This window comes from Borostomias antarcticus, assembly GCF_949987555.1.
Source record: "Borostomias antarcticus genome assembly, chromosome: 6".
Taxonomy (NCBI): Eukaryota; Metazoa; Chordata; class Actinopteri; order Stomiiformes; family Stomiidae; genus Borostomias; species Borostomias antarcticus.
Genome location: NC_140239.1, coordinates 23,970,859 through 23,983,587, shown reverse-complemented (window position 1 = coordinate 23,983,587; position 12,729 = coordinate 23,970,859). Strand labels below are relative to the sequence as shown.

General features: G+C 41.4%; 1 protein-coding gene across 1 annotated transcript; it reads left to right on the top strand.

Moving 5' to 3' along the window:
- Window positions 1–455: 455 nt before the first annotated feature.
- LOC311310572 (interphotoreceptor matrix proteoglycan 1-like) lies at window positions 456–12,729 on the top strand (the record flags this gene model as incomplete). Its single annotated transcript, XM_084440082.1, has 11 exons — window positions 456–678; window positions 1,996–2,162; window positions 3,521–3,670; window positions 5,096–5,154; window positions 5,478–5,498; window positions 6,508–6,701; window positions 7,367–7,438; window positions 8,426–8,578; window positions 9,110–9,786; window positions 11,977–12,196; window positions 12,458–12,729. The coding sequence occupies 11 exons, from the start codon at window positions 456–458 to the stop codon at window positions 12,727–12,729; spliced, it is 2,208 nt and encodes a 735-aa protein (XP_084296208.1).

The window sequence follows — 12,729 nt, the reverse complement described above, 5'->3', positions numbered from 1 at the left end:
ATCAATTTCACCTGGTGCAAATGAAAGCGACAACAGGTGGTCAGGAGAGGCAACAGCAAGACAATCACCAAAAAGGAAATGGTTTTGCAAGTGGTGATACCAGTAGTGACAAGGGCACTGGCAAAATGCAAAACTAGAGAAAAATCAGTCAGGAAGGATAAATTGAGAGGAATGGTCTGTGGCCAGTGTACAGCATGTGTAGGCTATTCGGGTCATGTTCTGCAATTAAAGTAGTGTGGACTACCTACATGTAGCATAAGATAAATAGTTTCACTGCTCTATACTGAGGTGATGCTAAGATTTGATGACGTATCTAGTACACAGACGCCTGCACAAACACTGATACATCAAACTGATTTTTTCTATTTTTAGTTTTGAGTCTGAGAAATGTAATAAACATTTGACACTGTATAGTGGACTAAAACCATTCTTTCTTTTATCATTGCTGTGTAGAGATGAACAATCAGGACTTTTTGACAAAGAGAAAGGTCTTCAACTCAGTGCACATGGTTGAGCTTCTGAGAACAACCAAACAGACATCCAATGTCAGAACGATATTTGACCTGGAGAGGCATCGGACAAAGAGGTCAGCAACTTTCCATTCTGGGGTGAGAGTCTGCCCTGAGGAAACCATCGATGAGGTCATCGCCAGCCACCAAGCTTACTACAAGCTTAGAGGTATGGTCCTGCCTAGGGACATGCTGGAAGGGTTTATGGTCATTACTGTGTTTTCAGTTCAGTATGCAGTCACTACCTGTCCTACACAATTCACCCAAGGAGGAAATAGAACGTACTGTACAACATATGATATATCCACGCAAATTAGCAAAGCCCATCAACAGTGCCCCAGTCAGAAATTGTGTCTGTGGAACAAAACAGAAGTATCTGAAAGTTCCCTCAAATAGAAAAGATGTGATTGGTGGAAAATGTTGAGGCGAACATGCACAGCCGACCGTTTAAAGACTTTTGACTGCACCCATTTGGGAGTTGGAATTATAATATGACCAAAAGGCACAGTATGTAAAAAGAAATAATTCTGAAAGGACAAACCCCTGTGAATATCCAATATACATGTAGACTTAAAAGGGGGAGTCTTGGAGCACACAGATAATCTTTTAATCATAACCTTTATTTGGTGCGACTTCACCTCGGGGTGGTGATGATTAAAAGATGATCTGTGTGCTCCAAGACTCCCTCTTTTCATACTTTTAGTCCTCTCTGTGAGCATCGGACATCTAACAAAAGAAGGCTTTGCACGGGAACTCCGAGCATACCTGTAGACTTCTCTTCCAAAATCAAATTGCAGAAAATCAAGAATTGCAGAATTGTCATTTCAATGTATAACTAGACACAGATACTTGTCTTCCTGTATCTGCGAATGGACTCTGTGGTCCCCAGAATCTTATCTAGACTTAATTAAGATGATATATACAACCACCCAATACATTTGATTTCCCTCTGTTCCATAATTGAGTGTCCAGAGTGATGTCAAAGCAATTCATGGATGCTGGAAAATCATGGTGGTATGATTCTACAAATATGAAAATTGTTTACAGTTGAAGTGCGGGAAAGGATAACTTGACTAAATAGCATAGCTCATCATCATGAGAACAATCTGTGTCTTCTCTTGGCAACTGGGGACACAATTTCTCCAGTTTTAAATTTAAAACTGCTTTTGAAACCTCATGGAGCTGATAATGATCTGCTGGGTTTGGGAGTTCAGAATTTCTAGTATTTTCAACATTTGATGAGAACTTGAACCTACAGTATGTGTAGCCTATTTATCTATATATGTCAATGGAGGGGGTATGACATTGTATGGGCGTGTCCAACACGTTAAATCTGCGGTGCAACTGTAAATCGGAGTCAGATTTATCAGTCATACTAGGAATTTGTTCTGGTAGGTTGGTGCATAACACACAAATCTAAGTGCATTACAGTAAATCTGAGAACATCTGATTTGCCCAACTCCAACACCTTGCTGTCTCTGGTCAGTTTGCCAGGAGGCAGTGTGGGAGGCTTTCCGGATCTTCTACGACAGGATCCCTGGAATGACAGAGTACCAGAGATGGGTCCACATATGTCAGCATGAAACTGACTGTATCTCAGACCTGGCCAGGACCTTCAGCAACTCAGAAGAGCACATCAGCATGGTGTACAGGGTAAGGAAGCAAGTGAACACATTCTTGTTCTCAGCCCATTCATCCACATCATAGTGTTTGGGGTAAAAATTGCATTTTCAATACCTAGGATTTAGGAATCATTTTTTCAGTAAGAAAAAAATAATAATTAGAAGAAATCCAATTATTTCTCAAACTGATTTTTTCTCTTCTTAAAAAAACAATGCTTCTTGAATAATAGCAAGAGTAAGAGGAGCCTCTATTTATATAGCAATTTGTTTCTTAACCCCTCTTAACCCAGAAAAGCCCTTGGCATTTGATTAATTATGTACTGTATCTGTCTCTTGAGGAAATATTTTGCTTCCATTAAGACAGATAACAGCACCATAAACCATGACATGTGACCAATGGCACTCAATAGTACCAATACCAAACCACACACTTTTACTCGCTCAATAGTGACCAAACCACACACTTTTACTGACAATGCTCTCTGGGGTGCATTTGAGGGAAGGGCTTGAAGTGTTTGCTCATCTTACTCATGTTGTGATTGTGGTTATGCTCTCTCAGAGGATGAACCTGCAGGATCCCAGGACTCCATCACGGTAAGATTCATACGCTGTGTGCAGTCTGCTTTCTGCTCATCATTGTCAAGGAGCTGCTTTTTCAGTGATGCTGAAAGCTGACTGTAACCTCAGTATTCAACTTGACATAATTAATACAGATCATTATAATTTATGTATGTGGGCTGATTTTCCATTTGGATTCTAATGGTTCTCGAGATATGGAGGTAGTGAACATGAGTGAATAACTCAGTCAGAATGAGAGATAATTAAGAAACCAGATGGTCATATGTTTGATGCTCTTAATTTGAATAGTTTATGAGCTTATGCATTGCCAATACACACATCTAAAGAGGACCATATTGTACATAATTACAAACTGCCACACACACACTTGAATTTGCATAATTGCTAATGTATATTATCTTCTATTTTGTCTGCAGAGCGGTTGCTACCATAGCAACACAAGAGATCCCTGGGACAGCTAGTAAGTTCCGTAACCAAGATGCAGATACCAATATGTATCAGTCTTTTACTGTCTATGTACCACAGCTGATTTGTTATGATCCTGTTAAGAACCAGCTGAGGCCCAGACTGAAGTGCCATCAGAACCGCCCGCTCTTGTGACCAGCTCTGCTAGCCTTGCCGGCGCTCCTACTGCCACTCTGGATGGACCAGTGATCACAGAGGAGGTAAAGGTGTTGTGTTAGCTCGCTACAAGCTTGTGGAGGGAAAGGAAAGCTGACAGAAATAATGAGGATTTGTGGTCTTGCCCCTCACAGACTCCACCTCTGGAGACTGCACCTACTGCTACTGTACTGTGTGCTCCTGTTTTAGGACTCTGAGCTGCCCAATCGAGTGCCCGAGCAGCCTGTGGAAGAGATCATAGAATTCAGCATCGAACTGGTGGACCCAGGCTACAGAGAGCTACTGGATGACCCTGACTCCCCCCAGTACATCGACCTGTCTCACCACCTGCAAGACCAGGTGGGACCCTAGAGGATAGGACTCAACAAGGCTAAGCTCTGTGCTGTAGATCTTCCATTGGACCATGATGGACCAACACTGATGGTTCCTAAGGCCGTAAGGTCAATAATATATATATCTCTCTATCCCTCAACTCCGCTGCGCTGTGTGTTTAGTCTTTAAAAGTACTTTTGAATTCTCTCAAGAAGATGCAGAGACGATTTTATTTCTGTATGCTTAGTCTACCAGACAACGGATTACCGACTACGTCGACCGACCGACCGACCGACCACTACGTTCAGTAATACACTCCTACTGTTCAGTGCTGGACTGTGTGTGGCCCAATGCAGGGGGTCATGGTAAAGAAGCTTAGGACATACTACAGGGTCATGTCAGAGAAAGCAAATAGATCACCTGAGCGCAGCTTGGAAAGTGAGGTTTTGTTGAGCTTTGTTAAAAACTTCATTCATAGAGGAAGAGAATGTATTGCTCCTCTTTATCCTCTTTTTCAAGCGCTCTTGAAGCTAGCAAAAACCAAGATTCATTCATTGGAATTAATTGACCGTTAAGTAATTAGCCTTGAGAACCAATGGTTCTCGAGTGTAGTGGCCCATAGGACAGGTGATTACTTAGCATGAGGCAGCTTGATGTACAAGTACACCCCCTAGACATGACGCTAGTATGTCACAGACTTACCCCCAATCCAACCCTTGATGCTGAGGACAAAGCAGGGAGGCATTGGGTGCCATTTTTATAGTCTTTTGTATGACTCGGCCAGAGATCAACCCCCAACCTCCCAATCTCAAGGCGGGCACTCTAACCACAAGGACACTGAGCTGGTGGAGTCTGTAAAGAAAACCATGTCATATCTAACCTGACAGATCTTGAGAGGATCTGCAGGGAAGAATGGAAGAAATACCCTAAAAGCAGGTGTGCCAAGCTTGTAGCGTCATACCCAAGATGTGAAGCTGTAAAGTACTGAGGAAAGGGTGTGAATACCTACAGTATGTACATGTGATATTTCAGTTTTATTTTTGTAAATTTTTTAAATATGTTTAATACATTTGCAAATATTTCTAAACAACTTTGTTCACTTTGTCATTATGGGGTATTGTGTGTACTGTAGGTTGCTGGAAAAAAATGAATTGAATCCATTTTGGAATAAGGTAACATAATAAAATATGGAAAAAATGAAGGGGTGTGACTACTTTCCGGATGCACTGTAGAGTACAGGTACTGTACTTGTCCCCACTTCATTAAGAAGCTCTATGAGTGTTCCATTCATACAGAGTACATTCGCTGAACCCCTATGGATGGTAAATTATCCTGAGATTAAGTACAGTATGACTGCTGAGAGCCTGTAGCCCCAGTGAGGGGACAGATATACTGTAGGCTTCAGCAAGGGTATTTTGGGCTTAATCAAAGTGTCCACCTTCTCATTCACAGATGCAACATGTTTTTGACAAACTTCCAGGTTTTAAAGAGATCAGTGTACGGGGAATCAGGTGAGTCTGTGGCATATGCGAAAAACATTTTGAAGTGCCAGACTTTGAAGTGGAAAACAGGAAGTGATAAGGTGTTAAGAGGGAAACCTGGGGGCATGCAGTTGCCAGTGAGGGTAGGCACTGTAGAATCTATCATGTTGATGAGAAATTCCACTAAGACTTGATTATTTCATCAGAATCCAATAAAGTATGTTTCACATGAACAGTAGTCTATAGTCATTTGAATAGATGAGCTCATTCATTAATTGCATTGAGATTCTGTCAAATGTATATCATTATACTGAATACTAATTGCCTCCTCTCTTCCTCTTTCTGAATGCTAGCGAGACCCAGGAGAGTGACGGGTAATTGAATTATAGTAATGAGATACATCTTGAGTCGTAGCTTTTCCTCCTTGTTTGTGCTTTTCCCTGCCTGATGTTAAGTGTTTGTTTGGCTCTAGCTCAGCAGGGGAGAGGGATTATACGCCACTTCAGAATTACTTTGTTCTTTGTGCAGCCCTGACAAGCCAATATTAACAAACATAGGCAAAGTTGTGGAATGAAGGACCAAAATCTGCAGAAACAACATTGTATTTACATTTTGTACTCTGCTCGATTTACTGTAGATGTTAAAATAACAACGGAATGAAACAATAGAATTATTGAACAGAGATGACTGAAAATAATGCATTTAAATATATAGTGTGCTACTGCAATTATGCCTGCGAGGTTAATGCACCCAACATTTTACTGTAGGTAGAACAATAGAAGAAAAGAGAGCAGTTGAAATGCAAACCTTGTGAATACAGTAATTGCCCGGCTGCTCCCCTTCCTAATTTGCCTTCCCTGTGGTGGCTGGTGCTGTCACAGCCAATAACAATCATACCAGTCTGTGGCTACAGCCTCTCCTCTAATCTGATAAAGGTCACACAGCTCATTCGACCATTGTTGAACATCGAGTGTTCAGTGGTCACAAAAAAAGGAAATGCACGATGGATGGTCATAACCATTCAAATCAAAATCTCATTTAACAAATCTGTTTTTTCTCAGTCTTTAGAATTGAGAGTGCATGTGGAATATTGATACCATTTTGTAAATGACAGATTTGCATGTGATGTATTCTAAATAGTATTATAACTAGCCTACTTATTCAACATATATTATATATACTGGTATCTATATATATTTGCTGACCGTTCAGTTATTTACATGGGTTGAAAAGCATTGTGTCATTATTTACTGCTGCTAAAAAACATGTTGTCATTACTTACTGCTGCCATCTTCTGCTGTCAATATCTTCTCATAATCTTTCTCATTTTTATTACAAGGCTTGTTTTTGGTGTCATAAATGGCAAAGCCTCTTCTTCCTCAGGCCTGGAGGTGTGGCAGTGCAGTATTCTCTGGTCTTTGAGATCACTTCCCCTGACATAATTGCTGAGAGCTCAGAGGATGCCACTGGGGCACCGGTCTCCTCAGCTAGGCCCAACCTGCAGGACATGGTGGCCAAGGCCCTTAAGGAAGAAGCCTCTCTGCCAGTGGATCTAGCTTCACTCAACTTTGAACCAGGTTGGAGAATGCTACATTAAATACATTTGTCTTGAAACAATAGAATTATTGAACAGAGATAACTGAAAATAATGCATTTAAATATTGCCTTCCCTGTGTATTTTTTAAAATGTATTTTCATAGAAAAAGTGACCCCACCAATTTCAACATCAAGCCCCTCAACTACTGACCGCACTATTGATGAAGTAAGTGAAAATTAAATTAATTTAATGTCATTTATTTTGAAGACCTTATATACATATTAAATACTAACAAATTAATGTGCTATTTTTTTTCTTTTCTTCAACAGTTTAGTGAGTCAGATTTGCACACCGACCTCAAATCCACAGCGGAGCCAGAGGTCATTGTAGAAATACCTCGTCTAGATGTTCCACTCAGCGCTGTGCTTGCGATACCTCTAGATCCTACCGCTGCTCCTGATGAGGAGGAAGAACCAGGATCCCCTGACACAGCCCGGACAACCAGCAGTGATCAGCCCCTCACGTCTCAGGATCTTACTGATAGGTCCGAAGCTATTGAAGATGAGGGTGTGGCGGAGTCAACCAGTGGACCAGAAGATGACGTGTCATTTATCACACACATGATTGAGACCATTCAAGATGAAATTGGTGAGCTTGTTAGAGACTATATCCCAAACCTACCTGTGACCTCCATTCCTGAGCTAGAAACCAATGCTCCAGATATCAACCTCTCTCCTAACGTGATATCCAAGGAGGACCTAGCTCCTGTTGATGAAAGTGATCCTAGTTTGGATATAGTGGAGCCTACTCCTACTTCTCCAGTGCTGTTGACCATAGTGACAGTGAGCCCAACCTCTGGACTACCTGTGACTACTCTCTTAGCCATTACAGATCAGCCACCTACTGAAGTGATACAATACCTTCTGGAAGAGGAGGTTGTTAATGTTATGCCTGTTGAAGAGGAGACAGAATTGAGGGTTTCTGGGCCTGATAGCAAGTTAGAGACCTCTGAAGAGAAACCTGGAGCAGACGCTGAAGCTGAAATTCAAGAGCATGTTCAAGAGGAGGTTGAGTCTCCAGGATCAGAGGAGGAGTTTGTTGTCATCAAGCCAGAGGTGCCAGTGGAGTCAAAAGAGGAGGTAGTTGAGGTTGTGGAGTCAGATGAAGAGGTGGCTGAGGTTGCGGAACCAGATGAGGAGGTAGTTGAGGTTGTGGAGCCAGAAGAGGGGGTGGTTGAGGTTGTAGATGGAGCGGAGGAGGTTGAAGAGATAGTTGAGCTTACAGAACCAGAGGAGGAGGTAGTTGAGGTCTCAGAGACAGAGAAGGAGCTAGTTGAGGTCTCACAGCCTGCGGTGGAGGTAGTTGAGGTCTCAGAGAGAGAGGAGGAGATGTCTGAGCCTAAGGTTGTTGATATAACTGAGCCTGCAGAAGACATTGAGGAGGAGAGTTCTGAACCTGAGGTAGAAGTTGAGGCCTCTGAGCCAGAAATTATGGTTGAGGTTAAAGTTCCTTTGTCTGAGGAAGAAGAGGGGAGAGATGTTGCAACAGAACCAGAGGCAGAACTAACTCTTGATGCAACAGAGGACCTCAAATCTGAAGAGGATGTTGGTGAGCCACCAGCTGAAACAGTTAAAATCATTCAACCTGTGGACACTGTTGAGAACGTTAACTTTGGAGAAGGAGACACTGGGTTCCGTGAGCCTGTAGGGGAGACAGACTACCTCTATCCTGTCGAGGAGGACAATCTCCCTTTTGTGCCTGTAGAAGATCAAGTTGAACCAGAAGACCTTGGTTATGAGTACCTCTATCCCAAGGTAGATATAGACAAGGAGGAGGTACAGGAGATGACTGAGATGGACATCGGTGACCTTCAGCCTGATGAGCAGCCAGCATCTCAGCCAGACGCGGATGTAGCAGGTGAGGAATGTGCACATCATTGAAGCTGTGTTAGCTCAGTGAGGGATAGACATTGCACGAGAGAGAGAGAGGGAATACTTATTATGCAATTAAAAATAAATCTGTTACGCCAATAGAGAGCTGTGTGGCTACATTACAGCTAATAATTACAGAGCAACCTGGGGAGGATATATTAATGTTCTTAGTAGTGAGTGCTGCCTGCTGATAAATGTTCTGTCTTGTTCACATTTTACTGTGCAGTAGCATAAGGCTTTTTACAATTATTTGATTAGCAGGGCATTAACCACAGATAGATTGTCAAAATATAGAGATAGATTTTACTTTAAAAATGAATCAGAAGAATATTTACAACATCCCAGCAGAATAAAAGCATCATCGTCTCTACAGTAATGTGGGCATGAAGCAGTACATTCACTATGAATTATGTATTACAGTATATATATATATCTGTTGGCAGACATATTTGTAATTTGAGGACATGATTTGTGACAGATTGCATCTTACTAAAATCTTTCAACCCCTATTTCAAAGAGGTGGCAACAGCAGTCAAGCATGATACATCAGAGGGCAGTGAAGTCAACGAGGCAGATGACATGCCAGAGGAGGCAGAAGAAAGGGATTCATCCACAGACGAAGACATTACTGGGACAGCAGAACCCATTGCAGACGCCATTCCAACACCACCTGCAGATTCTGATTCTGTGGCCATGGTGCTGCCGACAGAGACGTCCATGGTCAGCGGGCTCTTTGAGATAGATGTAGATGCAGAAGAACGTATAGTCACCTCCACATTCATGGAGGAGTTGGAGTCCATCGAAGAGGAAGCAGAGGCTGTCATCATTGAAGATGGAAAGGAGGTGGAGGAGGAAGAAGAGGGAGAGCCAGAGAGTCATACTACCACTCCACTAGCTGAAGAGGACTCACTCATTGACGCAAAACCTGACCAAATAGACGCGGTGAGCAATGAGACTGTTGACCTGCTTGACTATGGCAGTGGACTTGCGTTTGCTAATAAGGAGCATCTTTTCGAGACCACGCCCTCCCCGCCACCGAGATACCTGACCACGCCCTACATGACCACTGCTAGTATGGGCAGAGAGCTGGTAGTGTTCTTCAGCTTACGAGTCACCAACATGAGGTTCTCAGATGACCTCTTCAACAAGGCCTCTGCTGAGTACATATCCCTAGAGAGCACGTTCATGGACCTGGTAAGTCATTGTGTGCTTTGAAGTTAAATAAGAGTAAAAAAACTTTTTTTTAACAAAATAAAAATAACTTTTGCCATTTATGTGTTACTATTGGATGCAATGAGTGTTGTTAATTCAACATGGTAAATGAGGACAATTACAATTACAAAATGGTAAATGAGGACAATTACCTGTGTACTACTCACCTACTCATTATCTGCCTGTCTCCTTTTTGCATTTTATGTGGGGTGAGATCATATCTTCCCATATGTTCCCAGTGAATATCACTGAGCTTCCAGTAATGGCTTCAGTAATGGAGTATCCATCTGACCTACAATGCAATATGACTATTACATTTAACTTGATTATTTGTGGACTGTAAAATTAATTATTGTGAAGTTATCATTCCATATGCTTTTTTCTCCCCATTTCACTTGAGCTCTATATTTTATAGCAATACAATACTGTGTAAACTAACTAAGCTGATCAGGTTTTGTTGACATTATTGCATTTTGCAACATAACATATTTGACCATAACAACGTTAGTGAAACGCTCGCTTAGCTGCCTTTACTGGTTATGTCATCAGCATTTCATAACAGATTTAGATTGATTTGATTTACCAACACACAATAAATTCAAGCTGAGGCAAATTCAACACAAGCCTCATTACACCAAACAGTGACTCAGCTAAGCCAGTGAGCTGAAGAGGACAGGATCTGGGAAGTGCAATGTTGTGACTAGAACAAGTTGACCCTGCTTATTGGCCTACTGTACATTATCTACAGTATGTACTGTATACTATACAGTATTATACAAGGTGGTCTGAAGAACAAAAGTAGGCTACACAATGTTCTGGTAAAGAAAGAAGCAAGAGAGATAAAGGAAAATGAGTACAGTTCGAATCATAGTTTGTACATATTTCATGGCATACCTGTTGGTTTATCACAGCATAAATGGCAGATATTTTTTCTTCTTAGTTTAAAATCAGCATTTCGCTATTTTAGCCCAAACAATCCCTAAGAAGGAATCTGTTGCAGACTAATTCTGCTCTAAAGCATGCTAGTTTATCCCTCTGCATGTGTATTCCTTTTTTCAACCATAAAAACAACCATATTAAAATGCAGGACATTAAAATATGTTAATGTAACAATCATCCTAATATAAACATAGCCTACATTTGTGAATTAACATGGTGATTAACCGATTAGTGCCAAACTGCTTCAGGATTAGATTGTAGCTGTGTTTAATGTTTATGCACAAAAATATGAACACACAATGTTGAGTTCATGGTAGTGTTGATTGTGTACTGTATTATCATCAATAACTTTGATTTAATGGTAATAGTAAAAGCCTTGGTAATTAGGTCATACTTACTAAAGGGCAGGGTAAACATTATATATATCGTGTCATGTAAACATGCAATAATCCATTAGCCCCATAACTCACAATTCCATTAATGAGAGTCAGAATATTTATCTTTAACAATTCAGCCAATTATGTATGCACATAAGAGGCTCAGAAATAACAAATAGCTAGATGTTGTTTTTCAGGCTAGTCTGCTTCCAAGCAATGCAAGACCACTGGCAGTTTATTTTAGGTATGACAACCAATGATATTATGTTCTCAGACGGAAACCAATAACATCCAGTTTTTCCGGTGCTGAAGATCATTGTGCTGAGAAAAACCAAACATGAGCTCCCTCAACATCATCTGCCCTAGACGTGACCTACCCCAGACAGAACAACATCAGTTTATGTGCTTCCTGCTTGGAGAGGCTCTGCATTTATTCATTAGGCTGTTTCCAATTTTGAAGGGGACTTCTTAAGGCCATGTTGATCACGTTCTCTCATCTACAGTATGTTCTGGATCCAAACAATTTCAGGATTTTGAAGGGTGCTTTATCTCCTAGGAGATCTAAGTTGAATTAGGCCTAGCACATTCACAGGTTGGAGCTAATGGTCCTCCAGGCACAAGTCCAGAATTGGAGTATGGGCTTTGCCACGCTTGAACGAGGAAAGAAAAGCCCTCCATACAATATAAATAACTATGAACTACCATAAATTAATCATGGGTACTGATAAAAAAACATGATTTAAAAATCAACTTAATATGTAAAATCTGGCAATTTTAACTTCCTATGCCTTTTAGGATAAACTGATTATGTTCATTCAGATTCAGATTCAGATGTTTTTTCTCTACTCTATCCCAGCTGATTCCATATCTGCAGTCTAATTTGACGGGATTCAAGAACCTGGAGATCCTCAACTTCAGGAACGGCAGTGTTGTGGTCAACAGCAAGATGAAGTTTGCCAAGTCGGTACCCTACAACATCACCCAGGCTGTATACTATGTTCTGGAGAACTTCTGCAATGCTGCAGCCAAGCGTGTGGACATAGAGATTGACAGGGGTTCCCTGGACATAGAGCCAGGTATGGCAGTAGTAGAAACTGGTTGATTGTAGACATTTCAATAAAGGATATTATAGGCAGTTTAAAAATATCAAAACACATTTGCTCATATATGATTTGTATTAACACTAATGTTAACACAAACAAGAACCTGAAGATCTCGTTATAATCAAACGCTGCTCAGTAGCCTACCTCCCAGAGAAAAGTGGGGCATTAAAAAGAGGGTGAGTCTTGCCAGTGAATACTGATTGCTACCTATATCTTCCCTATCTGTCTTTGCAGCTGATCAGGCAAATCCTTGCAAGTTCTTGGCTTGCAATGAGTTCTCGCGCTGTGTGGTGAACCGCTGGAGCAAGGAGGCGGAGTGTTTGTGCGACCCCGGCTACATGGTGGTGGACGAACTGCCCTGCCAGAGCGTGTGTGTTCTTCAGCCAGACTACTGTTTTAACGGGGGAGAGTGCAAGATAGTCCCAGGGCATGGAGCGACTTGCAGGTACCCTAGAATCATTTACAGTAGAGAACAAATAAACTGGAGCACCGAATACATAGAGTAA